Raw genomic sequence first — 24,011 nt, forward strand, 5'->3', positions numbered from 1 at the left:
CCATGCTCTGGCTCGGTTGCAGTTTCACATACGATGCTCTGGCTCGGTTGCAGTTTCACGTACGATGCTCTGGCTCGGTTGCAGTTTCTCGTACGATGCTCTGTCTCGGTTGCAGTTTCACGTACGTGCCCATCCTGCCCGCGCAGCTGCTGGAGGTCCTGAGCACCCCAACGCCCTTCATCATCGGCGTGCACTCCATCTTCCAGTCGGAGACGCAGGAGCTGGTGAGAGGCGTGTGCGGGGCAGGGGCGCTGCGAGGTGACGCCGGGGCCGTTGCCGGCGTCTGAGCGGCAGAGGTTGTCCAGGAGGTGCCCAGGGCCACGGGCTGAGCACACCGGCCTGGGCTGTGATCCCCGTGTGCCACGCAGGGCTGGCCAGGCCGCGGTGCCGGGGCGGCAGAGCCGGCACAGAGCAGCCGGGGTGCAGCCGGGATGGGGTTTGGAACCTTGCTGGCAGCGCAGGTCTGAGGGGCTGCGCTGGCGCTTCAGGCGTCAGTTCAGAAAGTGAATTAAATCAAAACATAATGAATCATAGAATGTCCTGAGCTGGAAGGACCCACAGGGATCAGAGTCCAAGTGCTGTCCCTGCAGTGACACCCCACAGGTCACCCCGTGTGTCTGAGGACGGTGTCCGGTCTCTTGAACACTGTCAGGTTGGGCCGTGACCCCTCCCTGGGAGCCTGTTCAGTGTCCAGCCCCTCTGGGGAAGAACCTTTTCCCCATGTCCCACTGCCCCTCCCCAGCACATCTGCTGCTGTTCCCTGGGCTCTGTCACTGTCCCAGAGCAGAGCTCAGCCTGCCCCTTCTGCTCCTGCTGAGGAACCTGCAGCCCATGAGCTCTGCGCTCAGTCTGCTCTGCTCAGCTGAGCACACCCAGGGACTGCAGCCGCTGCTCACACGGCTTCACTCCAGACCTTCACCAGCTTTTTGGCCCTAAATGAGTGTGATGTGAACTGGAACGGGGTTCATGCAGCCCCCTGCGCCCCTGCTCCATGCCGTGGTGGTTGGGCAGGACGGGCTCCGTGCCGGGCCAGGGTTTGTGCTCTCCCTGAGCGCTGGGCTGGTGAGGGGCTGGAGGCCACAAAGTCCCTCCTGCCGGGCTGGCCCGCCCCGACCTTCACTGCAGAGCCATGGGATCCCTCATAGCTTGGGTTTGGTGACAGTGGATGGGAGAAAATAACGACCGAGGACTCAGAGAGGAGGAGAGGAGACCTGCGGTTCCCAAACGCGCTGCCCCGCGCCCCGGGAGCTGTGGGAGGGTGTCGGAGCCCGGCCTCGCCTCACGCCTGTCCTGCCGCTTCCAGCTCGATGTTGTTATCGCAGACCTGGACGGCGGGACGGTGAACGTGCCCGAGTGCGTGCACATCTCCCTGCTCCCCGAGCCGCTGCTCCAGCAGACGCGGGAAGCCCTCTCCATGGTAAGTGCCGCCGCCCGTGCCCGTCCCACGGTGTGAGCACCTCGGGAGAGACGCACAGTCCCGTGGGAACGGGAGCGGAGCGCCGGGGGCTCCTCTGGTAGCAGAGGCCCGTGTCTCGCGGTCCCACTCGCCCCTCGCAGGACACCCTTCCTGGTCGCGGTGGCCTCTGGCCGTGGCAGTGCCGGGGGGGCTGGTTCTTCCTGCGCTTTCTGGGAACCCAGCACTGGCTCCTGGCCCATGCGCAGGAAGCAGCTGCGTCCCTGGGGCTTTTTTCTGGCCCCTCGCTTGTTCCTGGAGGTCACGGGCTGCGCAGAGCAGGCCCAGGACGGCCGTGCCAAACCAACCCTGTACAGCTTGGATTCTGCTCCTTGGCCGTGGCGAGTGGTGGGGCTGGTTCTGCCGCAGCCCCACGGTGCTGAGCCCCCCGGTCCCCATAGGGAGCAGCTCCCCCTCCCCACCGGGGACGCTGCTTCGCCTTTTCCAGCTGTGAGCACAGAGACCCCCCGGCCCAGGCTGAGGGCGCTTCGTGCCTTATCTGTGCAGGTCTTGGACCCCGAGCTGGAGGTGGCGGATCTCGCCTTTCCCCCTTCGACCATTTCTGCCTCTTCTCTCAAAATGCAGGTGAGTGGAGTGGGGAGGAAGGGGGGCCCTCACGGAATCACAGAGCGTTAGGGGTTGGAAGGGACCTCAAAAGATCATGCAGTCCTGGCCGGACACCCCGTTCCTTGGGCATGGCGGCACCGTTCCAGGCCTGTGTCCATCTCGGTGCTGCTGAGGCGAAGAGGCAGAGGCGGCAGTGCGGGACACTCGGCGGCCAGCCCGTGGATGGGGCTGCGGGTTTGCTGCCGTGCTGGAGGCAAACACCGAATGTTTGGGGACTTGAGGAAATCCGGGAGCTGTGAGATCCCGTAACCCCATCAGGGCTGCTGGGGAGGGGGGACACAGCAGGGAGCCCCGGCTGCCACGACCCCTTCTCCCTGGAATCTTTGCCCGCTCAGCAGATGCTGACCCTGACACGTGTTTTGATCCCCTCACCTCTGTGCTGGGCGTAAAGTCAGAGAATCACAGAATCATTTTGGTTGGAAGAGACCTTTAACATCATCGAGTCCAACCATAACCTAAATCTGGGACTAACCCATGTCCCTGTGATGGCTCGGCTGCACCGTCTGCCTGAGCACAATGTGACCACGCCGTGACCATGCCGTGACCGTGCTGTGACCATGCCGTGACCGTGCCGTGACCATGCCGTGACCGCACTGTGACCGTGCTGTCCTTCTCTTGTCAGGACAAGGAGATCCGCGCCGTCTTCCTCCGCTTGTTTGCACAGCTGCTGCAGGGTTACCGCTGGTGTCTGCACATCATCCGCATCCATCCCGAGCCCGTCATCCGGTTCCACAAGGTGAGGCACCGGCACGGCCCCGGCGTGCGGGGCTGGGGCACCGCGGGCACGGCGGGGCTCTGAGCAGGGGAGGCAGTGCCGGGGAAAACGGTGCTGCCGGAGCGGTGGGAGGTGCGTGAGGAAGAGTGTGGGCAGCGGGTCAGGGAGGTTGTTCCTCCCCCGCTGCTCTGCCCTGGGAGGCCCCATCTGCAGAACTGGGCCCAGGGCTGGGCTCCCCAGTTCCAGAAGGACGAGGAGTCACTGCAGAGGGTCCAGGGAGGGACACGGAGATGCTGAGGGGTCTGGAGCATCTTTGTGCCGAGGAAAGGCTGAGAGAGCTGGGGCTGCTGAGGGCAGAAGAGAAGCTGAGAGGGATGTGATCAATGATCAATATGTCAGGGTGGTGTCAGATGGAGCAGACTCTGGTCAGTGGTGCCCAAGGCCAGGGTGAGGGGCACCGGGCACACACTGAAACACAGGAGGCTCCGTGTGAACACGAGCAGACACTCGTTTGCTGGAGGTGCCAGAGCCTGGCCCAGGCTGCCCAGAGCGGGTGTGGAGTCTCCTCTGAGCCATTCCAGCCCTGGGATCCTGTGTGATCTGCTCTGGGACCCTGCGGGAGCAGGGGGGGCTGGGCCCTGCAGAGCTCCTGCAGCACTGACAGCTGGGGGGCTGGTACCTCTCCTGCTCACTCCTGGGTCTCCCTGCATCCCTTGTTTGTCGTTGATCATCCCAACGTCTGGTGGGTCAGATGGCTCTTCCCTCTTTGTGCCCGTGTGTGTCCAGATGCTGCAGCACAGCTGCTGTCCCGTGTGCTGGCAGCAGCCTCCGGGGCTCACAGAAGGTGTCCCTGTGGCCTGGCCTGGAACTGGGGATTGTCTGAAGATCTGTGGAGAGAGAAAAGGCAGGACCAGGCTTCCCCAGCATGTCTGGAGTGTTTGGTGCACCAGAAAGGCTGGCAGGGCAGGGGGAGCGGGGAGAACCTTGGAGTGTTTGGGTGTCCATGGAGGAGACCCCATGCAGGAGAATCACAGAACCATGTTGGTTGGAAAAGCCCCTCAAGCTCATGGAGTCCAACCATAACCCAGCCTGTCCCTGCCCATGTCCTGAGAACCTCCTGTCCGTCTGTCCAGCCCTCCAGGGATGGTGACTCCAGCACTGCCCTGGGCAGCCTGTTCCAATGCCCCACAGCCCTTTGGGGAAGAAATTGTTCCCACATCCAACCTCAACCTCCCCTGGCGCAACTTGAGGCCGTTTCCTCTGCTCCTGGCGCTTGTTCCTGGGGAGCAGAGCCCGACCCCCCCTGGCTCCAGCACCGAGCCCAGCACCTCTCGCTCCTTCCCCAGGACAGGGGCTGCTCCAGCTGCTCCGCAGAGGGACAGCGTTGGTGGCCGGAGCTCCGCAGTCCCGCTGGGGTGCAGCTGAGTGTCCCTGCCCAGCACCCTCGTCACATCCTGCTCAGCGAGGGTGTTCGGAGGAGCAGAAGCTGCTCCCCACCGGCTGCGTGATGGGACGAGCTCCCAGCTCATCGGCCAAGGGGAAAGGCCTGCGGGTTTTCTGCCAACACAAGAAACCTGGTGCTTTCTTTGTGGTGCTGGCGAGAGGCTCCTTGAAAGCCGCATTTGGGGAAGAAATGGGATGAACAAGTGTTGTTCAGGATCAGAGAATGGCTTGGGTTGAAAAGACCAGCCCCCCCAGTCCCGCTGCCATGACAGGGACATCTGCACCAGCTCAGGGTGCTCAGAGCCCGTCCAGCCTGGCCTGGGATGTCTCAGGGATGGTTCAGCCACCACCTCTCTGGGAACCTGGGCCAGGCTCTCACCACCCTCAGGGCAACAATTCCTTCCTCATGTCCGGCCTGAATCTCCCTCCGTTAGTTCAAACCATCACCCCTTGTCCTGTCACAACAGGCCTTGCTCAAAAGTCTGTCCCCATCTTTCTTATGGGCCCCTTTTCAGTGCGGAAAGGCCCCACTAAGGTCTCCTGGAGCTCCTGTTCTCCAGCTGACCAGCCCAGCTCTCTCACCTGTCCCCAGCAGAGCTGGTCCAGCCTCGGGTCATTCCTGGGCTGCTCTGGCCCCTCAGGTCCCTGTCACAGCGGATCCTGTGGCTCCGTGTCCCTCTTTGCCCCGGGGTGGGTGCAGAAGCCCCTCCCTGGCCGCTGCTCGTCCCCGCTGCAGACGCTGCAGACGCTGCAGACGTGGCTCTGCCGCAGGCCAGAGCTGCAGCTTTCTGCACAAACCCTGTCCCTGCACTTGCACAGGACGGGGAAGGAGGTGCCGCGGTGCCACTGCTGCGCGGGTGCTGTCCCTCGCTGTGGTAACGGTGTCACCCGCGCTGCCGGGTCAGCAGGACACCGGCCATGCTGCTGACGGTTTGCTCCCCCTTGCAGGCTGCCTTCCTGGGGCAGCGCGGGCTGACGGAGGACGACTTCCTCACCAAGGTGCTGGAGGGGATGGCGTTCGCCGGCTTCGTGACCGAGCGAGGGGCCCCGTACCGCTCCATCGACCTGTTCGATGAGGTGAGCGACCGTTCGGCAGCCGTCCCCCCGTCCTGTTGTCCCTTTGCTCTGCTGAGCTCTCCCGTCCCCCCGAGGGACGGAGCCGGGGACCCGCTGTGACGCCGCGTTGTGCCTGGGGAGCAGCTGGGTACGGGAGGGTGGCCGGATCCTGCCCGGCTGCTCCTCTCAGCCGACTGTTCTCCCGCAGCTTGTGGCTTACGAGGTGAAGCGGATGCGCGCCGAGGAGGGGAACAAGCAGAAAATACTGCGGCACATCAAGGAGCTGGCAGAGAAGCTGTACAAAAACGTGAGTGCTGGGGACCACGTGCGGGATGGGGAAACTGGCTGGAGCTGATGCTTGTGGTGCACGATCCCATCCCACCCACGCTGCTGGATGCGCTGGGGCACCTGCTGATGTCCAGAAAGTGTCTGGGCTGGCGTGAGCTGCTCCCAGGAGCAGGATTCATACAAGCACAGAATCACAGATGGTTTGGGTTGGAGGGACCTTCCCAGCTCCCCCAGTGCCCCCCCTGCCATGGGCAGGGACATCTTCAGCAGCTCAGGGTGCTCAGAGCCCGTCCAGCCTGGCCTGGGATGTCTCAGGGATGGTTCAGCCACCCCCTCTCTGGGAACCTGGGCCAGGCTCTCACCACCCTCAGGGCAACAATTCCTTCCTCATGTCCGGCCTGAATCTCCCTCCTTTAGTTCAAACCATCACCCCTTGTCCTGTCACAACAGGCCCAGCTCAAAAGTCTGTCCCCATCTTTCTTATGGGCCCCTTATAAGTCCAGAAAGGCCACACTAAGGTCTCCTTGGAGCTTCTGTTCTCCAGCTGAACACCCCAGCTCTCAGCCTGTCCCCAGCAGAGCTGTTCCAGCCCTCAGATCATTTTCATGGCCTCCTCTGGCCCCTCTCCCAGTCCTCGTGGCTCCTGGGAGCGCATGGTGCCGGTGCTGCTCCCGGACAGCCCGCGGGTCCCGGGGGTTGTAGGTACAGGCTGGGGCAGCGTTGGCCCCTGGAGCAGCAGCGGTCGCTGCAGGACGTGGCTGGGAGAGCAGGTGTGATGGCCTGAGACTGAGCACCACCTCTGCCGCTCCAGGAGAACCCGTACCCCGCGGTGACCATGCACAAGGTGCAGAAGCCCACGGAAGGCTGTCACCTGCGCCTCCACCAGAAGCCTTTTCCCCGCCTGGATGAGGGGGTGGTGCAGTGGATCATCGACCAGGCCACCGCCAAGCTGCAGACGGCTCCTCCGGCTGTGAAGGCGGAGAAGAAATGCATGGTGCCATCGGGACCCCCCATCGGTACGTGTGCCCTGCGGTGGGAAACGCTGCTGGGGGAGCTTTACCATGGTGGTGCTGGCTCCTTCTCACATCCCAGGGTCCCGCGTGAGCAAAGTGTGGGTCGTGCTGCTGTCCTGGAGAAGCAGCAGCTCTGTCTCCATGAGCTTCTGCCCCTTGGGCTGCTTAGAGCTCCCTGGAGCCCAACAGCCAGCACAAGGGGATGGCTGGAGCCCCCAAAGTGTCCTTCCTTCCAGCGTGAGCTCCTGGAGCCCCGAGCCCTGCCCACGCGGAGCGGGGACGGGGACACCCGTCTGTCCTGCCCCGGCTGAACTGACAGGCGCTTCTCTCCCCAGCTGCCATCATGGAGCGCAACGGCAACGCCCTGGCCAACAGCGCCCGGCGCCTGGAGGTCGTCAGGAACTGCATCTCCTACGTCTTCGAGAACAAGATGTTAGAAGCCAAAAAGGTGAGGGGGGTCCTGAGGAGCTGGTGGTTGGGGGGAGGAGCAGGGGGTTGCTCTGCTGCTGGGACAGGCTGGAGGGGACACCCCGCCATGTCCTGCTCTGTGCTCACCAGCTCCATTCCCACGTGTTCACTCTTTCTCCTTGTGTGTCCCTGGGCTTTTGGCTGGTGGCCCTGCTGCGCCAGTTTAGCACTATTCCTGCTCCTCCCGCTGTCCCGCGGAGGTGACCGGGCCGGGGGCCTCCCCGGGACCCGCAGGGCTCAGCTGCAGCCCCCAGCCGGGGCTTTGCGCTGGTCTGCCCTGTCCTGTGAACGCCCTGGGCTCAGCCAGCACGCGTAGCCCCCCTGCACCCCCTCGTTGGGCCGCCCTGGGCCTCGCCATCTGGCCAGAGCTGCGCGGGGCCGCGTCGTTCCGCGCGGTGACGTCCCCTGTCCCCGGCAGCTGTTCCCCGCGGTGCTGCGCGCCATGAAGGGCCGGGCGGCGCGGCACTGCCTGACCCAGGAGCTCAACCTGCACGTGCAGCAGAACCGGGCCGTGCTGGACCACCAGCAGTTCGACTTCATCATCCGCATGATGAACTGCTGCTTGCAGGTAGGAGGGGCCGGGGCGTCCCTTGGGAAGGAGCGTGTCCCCGCGTGGGACCGCGGCGGGTTTTGGGGTGTTGTGGTGGATCCTCCCGTGACCTGCGCTCCCTTCCGCAGGACTGCACGGCCATGGACGAGCACGGGATCGCAGCCGCGCTCCTGCCGCTGGTCACCGCGTTCTGCCGAGTGAGTCCCCACCCCCTGTATGGCCCTCGCCAACTCGGAGCTCCCTGGAGGCCACAGAGAGCAGCGGGCTGAGAGCCGGCACAGTGGCCAGGCTGGGGCAGGTGTCCCCTTGGTGCTCCTCAGAGTGACGGGGTCCTGCCCAGTAGCCCCAGCCCCTGGCAGCGCGGCCAGACTGGCTGTGCTGGTCTCGGGGCTCCGGGGTGGCTGGAACACCCTTGCGGAGGGTGCTCAGAAATGGGGGCTGCTCTCAAGTGCCGGTTTGATCTGTTGGTCAAGCCGGGCTGAGAGAAGATTCTGCCTCCCAAAAGCGTCCGTAGCGTGAGGTTGTTCAGCCTGGAGAAGAGAAGCTCCGGGGAGACCTTAGTGCAGCCTTTCTGGACTTAAAAGGGGCCAAGAAGAAAGCTGGGGACAGACTTTTGAGCAGGGTCTGTTGTGACAGGACAAGGGGTGATGGTTTAAACTAAAGGAGGGAGATTCAGGCCGGACATGAGGAAGGAATTGTTGCCCTGAGGGTGGTGAGAGCCTGGCCCAGGTTCCCAGAGAGGGGGTGGCTGAACCATCCCTGAGACATCCCAGGCCAGGCTGGACGGGGTCTGAGCACCCTGAGCTGGTGCAGATGTCCCTGTCATGGCAGGGGGACTGGGGAGCTGGGGAGGTCCCTCCAACCCAAACCTCTGTGGTTCTGTGATTCAGTGAGGCCCCGTGGGCTCTGGTGGGTGCTGGGCAAGGAATGGTGCAGGAGCTCTGGTGCCAGGTCCCTCCTCCCTGCCCCGGGGAACGTCGCCTTTCCCAGCAGGAGGCCGGAGCGAGGACTGACGGGAGGGGAGAGCCTGGCACAGAGGCCACGTGTGTCTGAAACTCTTCCACCTTCTGCTTCCTCAGAAACTGAGCCCGGGCATCACGCAGTTCGCCTACAGCTGCGTGCAGGAGCACGTGGTGTGGACCAACATCCAGTTCTGGGAGGCCATGTTCTACTGCGACGTGCAGAACCACATCCGAGCCTTGTACCTGGACAGCAACGAGGAGAACCACACGGACGAGGTGAGGAGGTTGCAGGGGCGTCCCCGTGAGCTCTGCAGAAGCAGCTCTCCCCGAAGGTCCACGGGCTGATAAAGGAGCTGAACCGCGCAGCCGGTGCTGGGAGGTGCCTGTGGGAACAGCGGGTGAAGGCTGGTGGCCTCCTGCTCGCACAGACTGACATCTCCTTCACGCTCCTTCAGGAGAGCGCGGAGGGCCCCCAGGAAGCCAAGTCTGCCCTGGAGATCGCGTCGGAGCAGCTGAGGCTCTGGCCCACCATGAGCCGAGAGAAGCAGCAGGAGCTGATCCAGAAGGAGGAGAGCACGGTGTTCAGCCAGGCCATCCACTACGCCAACCGCATGAGCTACCTGCTGCTGCCGCTGGACACCAGCAAGAACCGCCTGCTCCGCAGCTCGGGGCTGGGGGACGTGGAGAGCGTCAGCAACAGCTTCGTCACCAACAGGTGAGCGGGGCTCTGCGGGGCTGGGGACACAGGACAGAGAGGAGATCAAGCTGCTGGAGGGTGGCCGGGGAGGCCACGAAGTCAGTGAAGGTTTGGAGTGAAGCTGTGTGAGCAGCGGCTGCAGTCCCTGGGTGTGCTCAGCTGAGCAGAGCAGACTGAGCGCAGAGCTCATGGGCTGCAGGTTCCTCAGCAGGAGCAGGAGGGGCAGGGTGAGCTCTGCTCCGGGACAGTGACAGAGCCCGGGGAACGGCAGGAGATGTGCTGGGGAGGGGCAGTGGGACATGGGGAAAAGGTTCTTCCCCAGAGGTGCTGGACACTGAACAGGCTCCCAGGGAGGGGTCACGGCCCAACCTGACAGTGTTCAAGAGACCGGACACCGTCCTCAGACACACGGGGTGACCTGTGGGGTGTCCTGTGCAGGGACAGGAGCTGGAACTGATGATCCTGTGGGTCCTTCCAGCTCAGGACGTTCTGTGAGGGCTGGAACCCTTGCTAGGGCCGTGCCACAGGGACACCAGAGCAACCTGAGCTGGGGACAGGAGCTCCTGGTACCCGGGGTGTCCAGCTGCCCTCAGGACCAATGCAGGTGGTAGTACCAGGGGTGTCTTATATCAAGATTAGAAGCTCCTCTGGGTTCATACCAAGAGTGGAAACTCCCCCGGGCTCTGCTGGGATGGGACACAGCTCAGAGCTGTTCTGGGCTGACATCCCTGCTCCTGTGGCAGCATCGCGGGCAGCGTGGCCGAGAGCTACGACACAGAAAGCGGGTTTGAGGATGCCGAGAGCTCCGATGTGGCCAACTACGTGGTGCGATTCATCAACCGCTTTGTGGACAAAGTCTGCACGGAGAGCGGAGTCACCAACGAGCACCTCAAGGGGCTGCATGTCATGATCCCTGGTAGGACACGCTATGTCAGCGTTGGGGTGTGGGTGGCCGTGGGATCTCTCTGGGGATCCTTAGGGATCAGCTCGGGGGCTGCTCAGGAGGAGGTTGGGAAGGAAGCGGTGGGAATGCCGGATAAGGTGCACACAGTGCTACGGGACGGGTTAGCGCCTGATGGGCAGCGTGTGGGACAGGGCTTTGCTTGTGGTGTCTGACTTCACATTTCCCCTGCACTGGGACCTGGGGAGGCCAAACCGCCAATCCTGGGGGCAGCTCTGGGCCCTTCACGCTGAGAAAGGCCTTGAGGTGCTGGAGCGAGTGGAGAGAAGGGAACGGAGCTGGTGAGGGGCTGGAGCACAAGTGTGATGGAGCGGCTGAGGGACCTGGGGGGTCCAGCTGGAGAACAGGAGCTGAGGGGAGACCTTCTGATCTCTGAACTGCCTGAAAGGAGCTTGGAGCCAGGGGGGTCGGGCTCTGCTCCCCAGGAACAAGCGCCAGGAGCAGAGGAAACGGCCTCAAGTTGCGCCAGGGGAGGCTGAGGTTGGATGTGGGAACAATTTCTTCCCCAAAGGGCTGTGGGGCATTGGAACAGGCTGCCCAGGGCAGTGCTGGAGTCACCATCCCTGGAGGGCTGGACAGACGGACAGGAGGTTCTCAGGACATGGGGCAGGGACAGGGCTGGGGGAACAGTTGGACTCGGTGACCTGGAGAGCCTCTTCCAACTAAAATGCCTCTGTCATTTGTCTGCAGACATTGTGCAGATGCACATAGAGACGCTGGATGCCGTGCACAGGGAGAGCAAGCGGCTTCCTCCCATCCAGAAGGTACGGACGTGCCCGTGGCAGCCGGGGGGCTCTGGTGCTGCGTGGGGTCCCTGCCGCGGGCGGCACGCGCCTCAACCTCCTCTCGTCCCTCCCCGTAGCCAAAGCTGCTGCGCCCCAACCTGCTGGTGGGCGAGGAGTGTGTGATGGAGGGGCTGCGCGTGTACCTCATGCCTGACGGGCGGGAAGAAGCTGCCGGAGGGAATATCGGGGGTCCCCCCCTCCTCCCCGCCGAAGGAGCCATCTTCCTCACCACGTACCGCATCATCTTCAAAGGCACTCCCACCGACCCGCTGGGTGAGCTGGTGTGCGCGCGTCCCCTCTCCTCAGGGCGGGGGGTTCCTGGGAGGGTGGTGGCCGGAGCAGGAGTTGGTGACAGTGGCTGCAGCCTTGGGGGAGTGAGCAGCACTGGGCCGTGCTGGGGCTGCTGCAGCCACCACGAGCTTGGTGGTTGCTCCCAGTGCTGCAGAAGGGGAGGCTGCTCTCACTCTGCACCTTTGGTAGATGATGAAGGACTCGTGCCTGTCCCAGCTGTCACCTACAAGTCACCATGGGCTGGCTGGAGCATGTCCAGCCTGTTCCTGGCCACCTCCTCCCGCGGGCTCTCTCTGGTGGTGGCCACCGAGGTGGTCCCGCTGGGCTGGGCAGCAGGACGTGCCTGACCTGTCCCCGTGCTTGTCCCCAGTGGGGGAGCAGGTGGTGATCCGGTCCTTCCCCATCGCCTCGCTGACCAAAGAGAAGAAGATCAACGTGCAGGCGCAGGTGGATCAGTTCATCCAGGAGGGCTTGCAGCTGCGCTCCTGCACATTCCAGGTGAGACGCCCGGCGCTGGGGCTGCTCCTTTGCGTTGAGGAGCACGCTGGGGGTGGGACCCAGTGGTACGTGGCCGTGGCTGCCACCGTCACCCAGGCTGCCATGGTTTGGGGGCGATTCTCCTGGGGGGACCAAAGCCAACCTGTGCAGCAGGGGACAGTGGACCCCAGGGGACAGGGCTGGAGGCCCCTTGCAGAGGAGGAACAAGCTGTGGTCTGGAGGATTGTGTTGAAGGGACCTTCCCAGCTCCCCAGTGCCCCCCCTGCCATGAGCAGGGACATCTGCACCAGCTCAGGGTGCTCAGAGCCCGTCCAGCCTGGCCTGGGATGTCTCAGGGATGGTTCAGCCACCACCTCTCTGGGAACCTGGGCCAGGCTCTCACCACCCTCATGGGGAAGAATTTCTTCCTTAGATCTGATCTAAATCTCCCCTCTTTCAGTTTAAAGCCACTCTCCCTTGTCCTGTCTCTCCCTGCCCTTGTAAAAGTCCCTCTCCAGCTTTCCTGTAGGTCCCTTTAGGCACCAGAGGCTGCTCTCAGGTCTCCCCGGAGCTCCTCTCCCCGATTTGCACACCGAGCTCTCAGCCCGTCCCACAGCGGAGCAGCTCCGGTCGCAGTCCTGCTGTACGCAGGAGCACGTTCCTTCTCATTATCTGGAGGCTCCTTTCCAACTGCTCCAGTGTCGGCTGGAGCCCGAGGGGCTGAGACGTCCCCATGCGTCACCCTGGGGGCTGGTTCTGCAAAACCTTGTAGCAGATTTTGGGGAGAGAAACACAGCAGGGAGAGGTGTCAATGTGAGCGGGTTTTAAGTATTTTACATCCTTGAGAGCCGTGTGGGGATGGAGCAGCGCTGGGAGGAGAGCACCTAAAGCACCACCGGCTCCCTCCTGCCCGTCGTGCCGCTCGGAGCCGCAGTGGCCGGGCTCTGGGGACATGGCAGTGCCCGCAGTGCGGAGCCGTGCCCAGGAGGAAGGAGCTTGGATGGAGGAGCTGGCACGCAGGGACAGGGCAGCCTGTGCACGGCGCTGTCCCTGCTCCCAGCCAGGACCTGAGCTCTGCCCTGTGCCGTGGGGCAGCCCGTCCCCATCCCCTGGCCCAGCCGTGACCGACGCATCAGGCTGTCCCCGCTGTCCCCGCAGCTGCTGAAGATCGCCTTTGACGAGGAGGTGGCTTCGGACAGCGCCGAGATCTTCAGGAAGCACCTGCACAAGCTGCGCTACCCCCAGCACGTGCGCGGCACCTTCGCCTTCACCGTGGGCCAGTCCCCCAAGCAAGCCATGCAGCCCAAGGCCAAGGAGAAGAACCCGTCGCTCAGGTACCGTGGGGAACAGCCCTGGGATGCACTTGACCTTTCAGGCACCACGGGGCTCCTCGTCCCCCTCGACAGCGAGCAGTGGAGCGGGGGACACCGGGACACGCTGGGGCACAGGCTCCTGAGCAGGTGGTGGGGGTCCCTGAGCCCCCCTGGCTCAGACCTCTCCTTGTGTGAGATCTCCTCTTGGTTTTGGGAGGGGACGTGCTGCAGGGCCAGACACAGCTTCCGAACCCCCTGCTCAAACTTCAAAGCTGGGAGTTGGCTCCCATGGTGTTCCCTGCCCCTGTCAAACCAGCGCGGGGCCGAGGAGGCGGCTCAGGGAGAGGTTCACAGACCCCCAGAACCCCGGCCCCCCGGCTGTTAGTGCTGCGGGAGCTCTGCAGGGCCCAGCCCCCCCTGCTCCCGCAGGGTCACAGGCAGATCACACAGGATCCCAGGGGCTGGAATGGCTCAGAGGAGACTCCACACCCGCTCTGGGCAGCCTGGGCCAGGCTCTGGCACCTCCCAGCAAACGAGTGTCTGCTCGTGTTCACATGGAGCCTCCTGTGTTTCAGTGTGTGCCCGGTGCCCCTCACCCTGGCCTTGGGCAGCACTGAACAGAGTCCGGTCCATCTGACACCACCCTGCAGATGTTCATCGGCACGAGCAGCTCCAGCGGGCAGGCGGGCGGGCTGTGCCGTGCCGGGGCCGCGGGGAAGCTGTGGTGCTGGCCGGGCCAGGCCCCGCTGTGCGCTCGGGGTTGGCGATGCTGTGGCGCTGCGGTGGCTGCTGGTGCTTGCTGGGCCCCGACTGAGCGTCTCTCCGTGTGTTTGTGACTCAGCTCCCAGCAGGTCACCGATATCTTCCAGGGCCTGACAGTGGGGGTCATGTCCCTCGGGCACCTTGGCCATTCAACCACGTAAGATGCCTTCAGCCTGGGCGGGGGCTTGCGCGGTGGCGTTGGCGCAGCTGCGGCCGGCACCGCTGCCGGGGCGGCTGCTCGCCGGCTCTGCATGCGCGGGTGCCGGGCTGTCACCGGGCGCTGCGCTGTCACCAGGGTGCCCGTGCCGGGCTGCAGGCGGCTGGGCCGGTTTGGGGTGCGGGTTCTCAGCACCGCAGCACTGCAGGTGGGTGACCCCGGTGCTCCGCCGCACTCCGTGGAGCCCAGGACGTGCCGAGGGAGCTGTGCCAGTCCCGCTAACCCCCGGAGAGCCTGGAGCTGCCGGGCCCAGCTCCGGCCTGGGGACGCTCGCAGAGTCTGTCCCAACTCGCGAGATGTGCTCTGTCACCCCCTCCACGTCCGCCTTTAGTGCCACACAGCGTCTGTAGAACTTGTTCCCTCGGGTAGAATTTCCCCCTGTTCCCAGCCTCAGACCTGGGCGTTTGCTCTCAGGGTCTGTTCTTCCTCGGTCCCAACGCTCTCCCTCCCCTGGGAAACACAGGGAGCGGTTGGATTTTCTCACCATCTGCTTTGCAAAGCAGAACAAGCCACCTCCTGGGCTCGCTGTCCCCATCCTGGTGTGGGGAATTCCTAAAAGTCTCTGTCAGTGTAGCTGTTCTGCTGGCTTGGCCACGGCCCTTTCCCGGCTGCTCTGTCTCCCACGTCTCCTCAGTTTGTTCCCCGTGGAGCCCGGGGTCACCGGTGACGGGTGATGTGCTGCGTGCGGGTGGCTGTTCTGCCCCCTGGAATTCTGCTCTCCGCAGCCTGTTCTGCCTGTTCATTCTGTGATAATCCCCCGTGGGTTTTGGACGGTCCCTTCCCCGTGTTCCCTGGGCTGCCCTGTCCCTTACCCGGCATTGGGCAGGTCCCCTCTGGCCGGGGAGCAGCCACCCCGTGTCCGGCCAGCCTGGCAGCATCCCTGCAGTGGGTCCCTGGTCCCCACAGTGGATCCCTGGTCCCTGTAGGATCCCTGGTCCCTGCGATGGCTCCGTGGTCTCTGTGGTGGATCCCTGGTCTCTGTGGTGGCTTCCTGGTCCCTGCAGTGTGGGTCCCTGGTCCTTGTGGTGGATCCCTGGTCTCTGCAGTGGGTCCCCTGGTCCCCGTGGTGGCTCCCTGGTCCCTGCGGTGGCTCCCTGGTCCCTGCGGTGGCTCCCTGGTCCCTGCAGTGGCTCCCTGGTCCCTCCAGTGGCTCCCTGGTCCCTCCAGTGGCTCCCTGGTCCCTGCAGTGAATCCCTGGTCCCTGCAGTGGCTCCCTGGTCCCCGCAGTGAATCCCTGGTCCCTGCGGTGACTCCCTGGTCCCTGCAGTGGATCCCTGGTCCCTGCAGTGACCCAGAGCCCACCTCTTTCAGGGACATGCCTGTGGGAGCCCTGATGCGGAGGTGATGGCGTTAGAGCCCAGGACAAGGCTGCTGTCCCCTCAGGTCGGGAGGGGACCCCTGGGTGCCCCGTCCAGCCTCCCGGTCCCCCAGAGAGGGCAGGTGCTGTGGGCTCGGTGCCCTCCTGCAGCCCAGGAGCCACCTCCTCCTGCTGGGGAGGCCACAGGTGACATCTCTGCTGTGGTGACAGCGGCTTTGACCCTGCGCCTGCAGCCGGTGGTGGGGACGCTCCTGTCTCTGCTTCGCTCTGGGTGTGACGGACTCTGGGTGTCTCTGACCCTCGGGGGCTGCTCTGCTGGCCACGCTGGGCTGTGCCCACCGGAGCTGGTGTCCCCAGCCCTCAACCGCTGCTCTGCTTCCAGGACACTCTCCAAAAACCTGGTGAAAAACGCCAAGAAAACCATCGGCCGCCAGTACGTGACGCGAAAGAAATACACACCGCCCATGTGGGAGCAGCGGAGCAGCCAGCACTTCCCGGAGGACAACGAGGACGAGATCTCAGGTTGGGAGCACCCCGAATGGGGACAGGAGCCGTGGGGAGCAGGGACAGGAGCTGTGGGGAGCAGGGACAGGAGCCGTGGGGAGCAGGGACAGGAGCCGTGGGGAGCAGGGACAGGAGCTGTGGGGAGCAGGGACAGGAGCCGTGGGGAGCAGGGACAGGAGCCGTGGGGAGCAGGGACAGGAGCTGTGGAGAGCAGGGACAGGAGCCGTGGGGAGCAGGGACAGGAGCCGTGGGGAGCGGGGACAGGAGCCGTGGGGAGCAGGAACAGGAGCCGTGGGGAGCGGGGACAGGAGCCGTGGGGAGCGGGGACAGGAGCCGTGGGGAGCGGGGACAGGAGCCGTGGGGAGCGGGGACAGGAGCTGTGGGGAGCAGGGACAGGAGCCGTGGGGAGCAGGGACAGGAGCCGTGGGGAGCAGGGACAGGAGCCGTGGGGAGCAGGGACAGGAGCTGTGGGGAGCAGGGACAGGAGCCGTGGGGAGCGGGAACAGGAGCCGTGGGGAGCAGGGACAGGAGCGGTGGGGAGCAGGAACAGGAGCCGTGGGGAGCAGGGACAGGAGCTGTGGGGAGCAGGGACAGGAGCTGTGGGGGAGCAGGGACAGGAGCCGTGGGGAGCGGGAACAGGAGCCGTGGGGAGCAGGGACAGGAGCTGTGGGGAGCAGGGACAGGAGCTGTGGGGAGCAGGGACAGGAGCTGTGGAGAGCGGGGACAGGAGCTGTGGGGAGCAGGGACAGGAGCCGTGGAGAGCAGGGACAGGAGCCGTGGGGAGCAGGGACAGGAGCCGTGGGGAGCAGGGACAGGAGCTGTGGGGAGCAGGGACAGGAGCTGTGGGGAGCAGGTGTTTGTTAGAGCAGGAGTATCTTCCAGCAGGGAGACCTCTCGACCATCGCTCTGCAGGGAGCAGGTGTGGGAGTGTCCCTGGAGACGGGGGTTGTCACCATGGTCCCCTCTCTTGGTCCTCGATGCTCTGCCCGCTCTCGGCTGCTGTTGGTGGCCACTCAGCAGCTCCATGTACCCCCAAGACCTGGTGAACCAGGTGGAGAGGAGGGAGCTCTGTGCTCTGCGGCCTCAGCTTCTCGCTCTCTGAACTCCCTAAAGGAGCTTGGAGCCGGGGGGGTCAGGCTCTGCTCCCCAGGAACAAGCGCCAGGAGCAGAGGAAACGGCCTCAAGTTGCGCCAGGGGAGGTTGAGGTTGGATGTGGGAACAATTTCTTCCCCAAAGGGCTGTGGGGCATTGGAACAGGCTGCCCAGGGCAGTGCTGGAGTCACCATCCCTGGAGGGGTGGACAGATGGACATGAGGTTCTCAGGACATGGGGCAGGGACAGGGTGGGTTATGGTTGGACTCCATGAGCTTGAGGGGCTTTTCCAGCCAAAACGATTCTGTGATTCAGCTCCTCAGATGAAGTCACAGGTTGAAGCTGCACAGGGCAGGTCAGGTCAGATATGAGAAGAGCTTGACTGGTTTGGGAGTCACACAGGACTGGAAGGGACAGGAGTCCTCCCGTTGCAGGTGTCACCCTTCCCGGGTGACCTGTCGGAGAGGATGCGGTGGACGGGTTTACGGTGTCACTGGGCAGCGGTGTCCGTGGGGACCCCTCGCTCCAGCACATGGGGCTGGTCCGTCAGACACGGCTGATGTTGTGTCTTCTGTTCACTGAGACACTTGGGATTCTGCTCGTCCTGTTTGCTCCCTGGTTTGTTTGCAGCACTTTCCAGCTCAACATCTGCCCCAAACACGCGACTCTCCGCTGTGTCCATCATTTCACTTATCAGCAAAAGCATCACCTGGGCTCAGACCGGAGGAGATGTTTGAGATCCGCTGTTCTCCGCTTCTGACGTTGGGGAACGTGTCAGGAGTGCTGGGCAGTGGCTGGGGAGGGCGGCCCCCATGGGCTGTGTCACCTGGCGGGGACCGAGCCCTCGCCCTGTTGTCCCCTCTCCTGGGAGTTACTGTCCCCCGAGGGCGCAGCTGGGACCGGTGTGATGGAGCAGCTGGGGACAGACCTGTGCTGGGCTCTTCCTCATCTCTCAGTGGGGTCAAGTGATGTGAAAGCATTAAATAAATCTGTTCTGTGACAGTGGTGGGATGGAGTCCCTGCCCTGTCCCGTCTCTGCCATCAGGAGGTGCCTCCAGCCCCGCCGTCCCCTCTGGCTGCACAGGGGACAGACCCAGACACCCCGCTTTGTCCCCGCAGTGTCTGAAGAGATGGACAGAAGCACTTTGACCCCCACCACCACCATCAAACCTTCGGACAAGATGACCATCAACCACTTGGTGGAGCGCGCCTGCTGCCGCGACTACCAGCGCCTGGGGCTGGGCACCCTCAGCAGCAGCCTCACCCGCTCCAAGAACGAGCCCTTCCGCATCTCCACCGTCAACCGCATGTACGCCATTTGCCGGAGGTGAGCACCGGGACAGCAGGGGGTCCTTAGGGCCACCAGGGTGATCCAGGGCTGGGGGACAGGTGAGAGAGCTGGGCTGTTCAGCTGGAGACCAGGAGCTCCGGGGAGACCTTAGAGCAGCCTTTTAGGACTTAAAAGGGGCCCATAAGAAAGATGGGGACAGACTTGTGAGCAGGGCCTGTTGTGACAGGACAAGGGGTGATGGTTTAAACTAAAGGAGGGACATTCAGGCCGGACATGAGGAAGGAATTGTTGCCCTGAGGGTGGTGAGAGCCTGGCCCAGGTTCCCAGAGAGGGGGTGGCTGAACCATCCCTGAGACATCCCAGGCCAGGCTGGACGGGCTCTGAGCACCCTGAGCTGGTGCAGATGTCCCTGCCCATGGCAGGGGGGCTGGGGGGGCTGGGAAGGGCCCTTCAACACAAATCATCTGTGACTCCGTGATTCCTGATGTGTGGAGCGGTGGGAGGGCTGGCGCTGGGTCCCGCCAGGCCCTGCAGAGCCTCCGCTCTCTCCGCAGCTACCCCGGGCTGCTCATCGTGCCCCAGAGCATCCAGGACAACACGATCCAGCGCATCTCCCGCTGCTACCGCCAGAACCGCTTCCCCGTGGTGTGCTGGCGCAACTCCCGCACCAAGGCCGTGCTGCTGCGCTCGGGGGGGCTGCACGGCAAGGGCGTCGTGGGGCTCTTCAAGTCCCAGAACGCTCCCACCGCAGGTGCCCGTCCCCTCCGCCCCCGCCGCGCCGGGGGTGCAGACCCCGCCCCGGGTCCGGTGGCAGCGCGGTGACGCTGGTGGCTCTGCTGGCAGGCCCCTCGCAGACCGACTCCACCAGTCTGGAGCAGGAGAAGTACCTGCAGGCCGTGGTCAACTCCATGCCGCACTACGCCGACGCCGGCGGGCGCAACACGCTCAGCGGCTTCACCTCCGCGCACATGAGCAGCTCAGGTGAGGAGCGCGGTCCGGGGGGTCGCGGGGCTGGTGCTGCTGTGTGGGGCTCAGCCAGGAGTCCTGCTGCCCTCTTGGCGCCCGGGCAGGTGGGTGAGCTGCTGTCCATGTCCCCCACGCTGGAGGAAGCAGCAGAACCTTCCCAGTGCGCTCTCCGGAGCTCCCACCATGCGCTCCAGAGCTCCCAGTGCATTCTCTGGAGCTCCCAGTGCACTCTCCATAGCTCCCAGTGCATTCTCTGGAGCTCCCACCATGCGCTCCAGAGCTCCCAGTGCACTCTCCAGAGCTCCCAGTGCATTCTCTGGAGCTCCCACCATGCGCTCCAGAGCTCCCAGTGCACTCTCCAGAGCTCCCAGTGCCAGCTGGGCTGCCGTGGCTGGTGGTGGGGATGGTTTTTGGGAAGCCCTGCAGCTGCGAGCGCTGGGAGCTCCCGGCTGAGTGGGGACGCTGGTGCTGGGGGGGATGGACCCTGGTAGCCGGGCTCTCGGCACCGTCTGTGCCAGCGGTGCCGCGGTCTGTCCCAGGACGCCTCGGTAAGTCTCTGCCTCCCTCGCTCTCTGGGCAGAGCCGCCTGTGGCTGCCCCCCCATGTCCCACTGTCACCCATCATCTGTCCCAGCCATTCCACCCTGTGGGTGCTGCAGAGGTGACCAGGGCCAGAGGGACCGTGGGGGTCCCAGCCGGGGCTCCCCCAGCCTGGGGAGGAGGGGACTTGCCGAAAGCCCCCAAGGCCTCTCCCGTGGTGTTGGGGGGTGTGCCCAGGGCTGTGGCTGAAGGCGGGAGGGTCAGAGCAGCCGATGACCCAACATACGGTGTCCATAGAGCCGCAGGGGCTGCGGGGCTGCTGGGTGATGCCCCCGCTGCCAAACCCCCGGGGCAGAGCTGCAGGGGCCGAGCCCCTCACGCTGCCGCACCAGGTGCCTTTTGCGGTGGCCGCGGCTGGAAGGTGCTTCCCGCGCGCTGGAGCCCTGCTCTCCCGCTTGCTGCCGCCGTCTGGCCCTTTCCCTCCGTCCCGAGCGCCTGGGGGGACACGGTGGGAGGGCCCCGGAGCAGCCCAGCCCGGCCCGGAGCTGACGTTGTGTTGGTGCTACAGATTTCTCCGACAAGAGGCAGCCTAAGCTGGGATCGCTCATGAAGCAGGTGATGGGAGGGAAGGACGAAGGGCCCGGTTCTGTTAGCCGCGGAGGTGAGGACGTGCGGGCGAGCACTGCGCCGTGGCCTCGCCAGGGCCCGGCTCGGGCAGCAGCCGTAGAGTAGACACGTCCCCGGCTCCCCGCTCGCTCCGGCCGTGGGGCAGCGCAGGGGGGCGGGAGGGACCCGCTGCAGCACCCCACAGCCATCTCGCCCTCATCCTCCCGTCCCCCTCATCGCTCCGCTCGCTCATCCCGCTCCCCGGGCTCTCGCTGAGGTTTGTTCCGTCCTGTGCTCTCAGGGCTCGCTCACAGAGCTCGGGTCATCACCCTCTCCACCCCCAAGTGCGTGTCGCCGAAGGGCCGCGAGACGCCCCGAGGTACGGTACCGCTGGCCCCCACACGGGTGCTAACCTGCCCGACTGACCCCACACACCCCACCCTTCACACCACTAATGCCCCAGTAACACCCACCTCCGCCCACTAATGCCTCTGCCACTCGGCTCGGCCCGGCCGCGGCGCCAGCGGTGAGTACCGGGCTGTCCCAGCTGCTCCCGCATCCCCTCAGGTTTGCTTTGGGCTCCTTGTTGGCTGCTGGTGCTGGTAGCGGTGGCCGGGGCTGGCAGGGCAGGGCAGCTCATGGTGCTGGAGCGCGGTGAGGGGACATGGAGCCGCCGGGGTTGGTCTCCATGCTCCCCAGGCAGGAGATGCCCCCAGCACCCAGCCAGGAGAAGGAGCAAAAGCAAACCTGGTTCCCAGCACCCTCCTGGCATGTGCTCCCGGGGCGCTGGGCTGGGGGTGACGTCGGCTCGGCCACCACGCTCCTGGCGAGCTGTCCCCAGCAGCCCGGTGGGGGACATGGGTGCCGGTGCAGCCCACGAGTGGGCCGGGCCCCCCCTGACGCCGGGTGTCTCGCAGGGAAGTGGGGCAGCATCCGCGCCAGCGGGCGCATGAGCAGCTACGCCCTGAACATGGAGATCGGGTCGCGCCTGGCAGGGAAGGACCTGCTGGGGACCCAGCACAACGGCGCCCCCGCCGAGGCCACCTTCCTGCGGCAGCACCGCGCCTCGCTCTACATCATCGGGGACAAGTCACAGCTCAAGGTGACCCTGGTGGCAGCCCCCATGCGGGGCGGGTGGTGGCCGGGCTGTGCAGGGCAGCGCAGGATGGAGCCCAAGCACTGCTACGGGCTGGGGACGAGCGGCTGGAAAAGGCCCTGGGGGTGTTGGTGCCAGCGGCTGAACATGAGCCAGCGTGTGCCCAGGTGGCCAAGAGGCCACCAGCATCCTGGCTGGTGCCAGCACTGGTGTGGCCAGCAGGCCCAGGGCAGTGACCGTCCCTGTGCTGGGACCTGGGGAGGACAAACCGCCAATCCTGGGGCAGTTCTGGGCCCCTCACGCCAAGAAAGGCCTTGAGGTGCTGGAGCGAGTGGAGAGAAGGGAACGGAGCTGGGGAGGGGCTGGAGCACAAGTGTGATGGAGCGGCTGAGGGACCTGGGGGGTTCAGCTGGAGAACAGGAGCTGAGGGGAGACCTTCTGATCTCTGAACTGCCTGAAAGGAGCTTGGAGCCAGGGGGGTCGGGCTCTGCTCCCCAGGAACAAGCGCCAGGAGCAGAGGAAACGGCCTCAAGTTGCGCCAGGGGAGGTTGAGGTTGGATGTGGGAACAATTTCTCCCCCAAAGGGCTGTGGGGCATTGGAACAGGCTGCCCAGGGCAGTGCTGGAGTCACCATCCCTGGAGGGCTGGACAGACGGACAGGAGGTTCTCAGGACATGGGGCAGGGACAGGCTGGGTTATGGGTGGACTCGGTGATCTGGAGGTTCTTTCCCAGCCAACATGATCCTATGGTTCCGTGATGCTCTCCTCGCTCAGGGGGTGAAGCCGGACCCGCTGCAGCACTGGGAGCTGGTTCCCATCGAGGTGTTCGACGTGCGGCAGGTCAAGGCCAGCTTCAAGAAGCTGATGAAGGCCTGCGTGCCGGGCTGTCCCTCCACCGACCCCAGCGTCGCCTACTTGCGGTCCCTGGAGGAGTCCGAGTGGCTGTCCCAGGTCAGTTGTCACCCAGGGCCTGGTCCATCCCCATGGCAGGAGCTTTGCCGGTGACTGTCGCTCGAGGGCATCTGCTTTAACCTAATGGCAAAGTGCGAGGGGGGTCTGGGTGCCCCCTCCAGAGCATCACTGGCATGGAGCAAGGTTAGTGTAAGAGGAATGAGGATAAATAGCCCCTAATGCTGCTTCCAGGAGAATCATAGAATCATCGTGGGATGGTTTCGGTTGGAAGAGACCTCAAATACCATCCAGTGCCCCCCCTGCCATGAGCAGGGACATCTGCAGCAGCTCAGGGTGCTCAGAGCCCGTCCAGCCTGGCCTGGGGTGTCTCAGGGATGGTTCAGCCACCACCTCTCTGGGAACCTGGGCCAGGCTCTCAACATTCTCACAGAGAACAATTTCTTCCTTAAATCTGATCATAATCTCCGCTCTTTCAGTTCAAAGCCATTGTCCCTTGTCCTGTCCCTCCCTGCCCTTGTAAAAGTCCCTCTCCAGCTTTCTCGCAGGTCCCTTTAGGTGCTGGAGGCTGCTCTCAGGTCTCCCCGGAGCTTTTCTCCTCAGCTGAACCCCAGCTCTCTCAGCCCGGTTTTGCACAGCGTCCAGCAGATGAGCTCCCTGCACCCCGATAGCTCCCTGCACCCCGATGACTCTGCGCCCTTCTGTTGGCAGCTCCATAAGATCCTGCAGATCTCGGTGTTGGTGGTGGAGCTCCTGGACACGGGCTCCTCGGTGCTGGTCAGCCTGGAGGACGGCTGGGACATCACCACGCAGGTAGGAGCCCCGCGGCCGCCCGGCGCCGCGCCTGCCATGTCCGTCTGTCCCCCACGAGCCCTCGAGCGCCCTGTCCCCGCAGGTGGTGTCCCTGGTGCAGCTGCTGTCGGACCCGTATTACCGCACGCTGGAGGGCTTCCGGCTGCTGGTGGAGAAGGAGTGGTTGTCCTTCGGCCACCGCTTCAGCCACCGCGGCGCGCAGACCCTGGCCAGCCAGAGCAGCGGCTTCGCCCCCATCTTCCTGCAGTTCCTGGACTGTGTCCATCAGGTGAGCTCCGAGCACCACGTGGGTCCCGTTTGGGGTTCAGGAAGGTTTGGAAGTGATCCCAAGAGTGAGATTAAGACACAAATGAGCTTAAACGCCACCGAGTGAGCTGGTTTATTCAATACAACAATTACGCAGAAAGTAGTGAGAGAGAGAGTAATGAAATTCAGGAGGAAAATGAAGCAGGTATTCAAGAAGGTGAGCGTGCGATAAGCAGCATGCGGATCCAGCGCTGTCTCCTGTCCCTCAGGTTCCAGGTCCCAGTGGTGAGTGACCCCACAAACGTGTTGTCATGGGGCTTTAACTGCAGCTGGTGGCCGGCGTTGCCTGGACAAGGCACCGGTCTCGTCCCAGATGTCGGTGGCTGATACAGCTTGAGCTTCACTTGAGCTTACGCAAGCCTTAAGCATTCTCTGAGTTTCAGCCACTCACGGTGATCACGCGTTTCCTGAGTTTACATAAGCTTTCTCCACAAAAAGCCGGCAGCACGAGTGAGCATGTTCCTGTCCAGTCCCCCAGAGCCAGCAGGCTTTG

The 24,011-nt window shown here is 64.2% G+C and overlaps 1 protein-coding gene across 4 annotated transcripts in view; it reads left to right on the forward strand.

Annotated features, from left to right (window-relative positions):
* The window catches only part of SBF1 (SET binding factor 1), an 85,339-nt gene that overhangs the window by 58,244 nt on the left and 3,084 nt on the right, over positions 1–24,011 (forward strand). The window contains exons 8-34 of one of the 4 annotated variants that reach the window (XM_082076201.1): positions 116–224; positions 1,304–1,417; positions 1,961–2,038; positions 2,703–2,816; positions 5,187–5,315; positions 5,503–5,601; positions 6,394–6,598; positions 6,931–7,043; positions 7,482–7,631; positions 7,742–7,810; positions 8,693–8,851; positions 9,031–9,290; positions 10,016–10,188; positions 10,924–10,997; positions 11,096–11,291; positions 11,680–11,807; positions 12,945–13,120; positions 15,779–15,918; positions 18,112–18,319; positions 18,838–19,034; positions 19,127–19,264; positions 20,357–20,449; positions 20,696–20,773; positions 21,312–21,496; positions 22,265–22,441; positions 23,111–23,212; positions 23,295–23,480. In XM_082076201.1, the coding sequence (XP_081932327.1) occupies positions 116–224; positions 1,304–1,417; positions 1,961–2,038; positions 2,703–2,816; positions 5,187–5,315; positions 5,503–5,601; positions 6,394–6,598; positions 6,931–7,043; positions 7,482–7,631; positions 7,742–7,810; positions 8,693–8,851; positions 9,031–9,290; positions 10,016–10,188; positions 10,924–10,997; positions 11,096–11,291; positions 11,680–11,807; positions 12,945–13,120; positions 15,779–15,918; positions 18,112–18,319; positions 18,838–19,034; positions 19,127–19,264; positions 20,357–20,449; positions 20,696–20,773; positions 21,312–21,496; positions 22,265–22,441; positions 23,111–23,212; positions 23,295–23,480 (3,850 nt within the window). The remainder of the gene's footprint in view (positions 1–115; positions 225–1,303; positions 1,418–1,960; positions 2,039–2,702; positions 2,817–5,186; positions 5,316–5,502; positions 5,602–6,393; positions 6,599–6,930; positions 7,044–7,481; positions 7,632–7,741; positions 7,811–8,692; positions 8,852–9,030; positions 9,291–10,015; positions 10,189–10,923; positions 10,998–11,095; positions 11,292–11,679; positions 11,808–12,944; positions 13,121–15,778; positions 15,919–18,111; positions 18,320–18,837; positions 19,035–19,126; positions 19,265–20,356; positions 20,450–20,695; positions 20,774–21,311; positions 21,497–22,264; positions 22,442–23,110; positions 23,213–23,294; positions 23,481–24,011) is intronic. The other 3 variants (XM_082076202.1, XM_082076203.1, XM_082076204.1) reach the window with 3 other exon arrangements.

The sequence above is a fragment of the Streptopelia decaocto genome (assembly GCF_964273445.1).
Source record: "Streptopelia decaocto genome assembly, chromosome: 1".
Taxonomy (NCBI): domain Eukaryota; kingdom Metazoa; phylum Chordata; class Aves; order Columbiformes; family Columbidae; genus Streptopelia; species Streptopelia decaocto.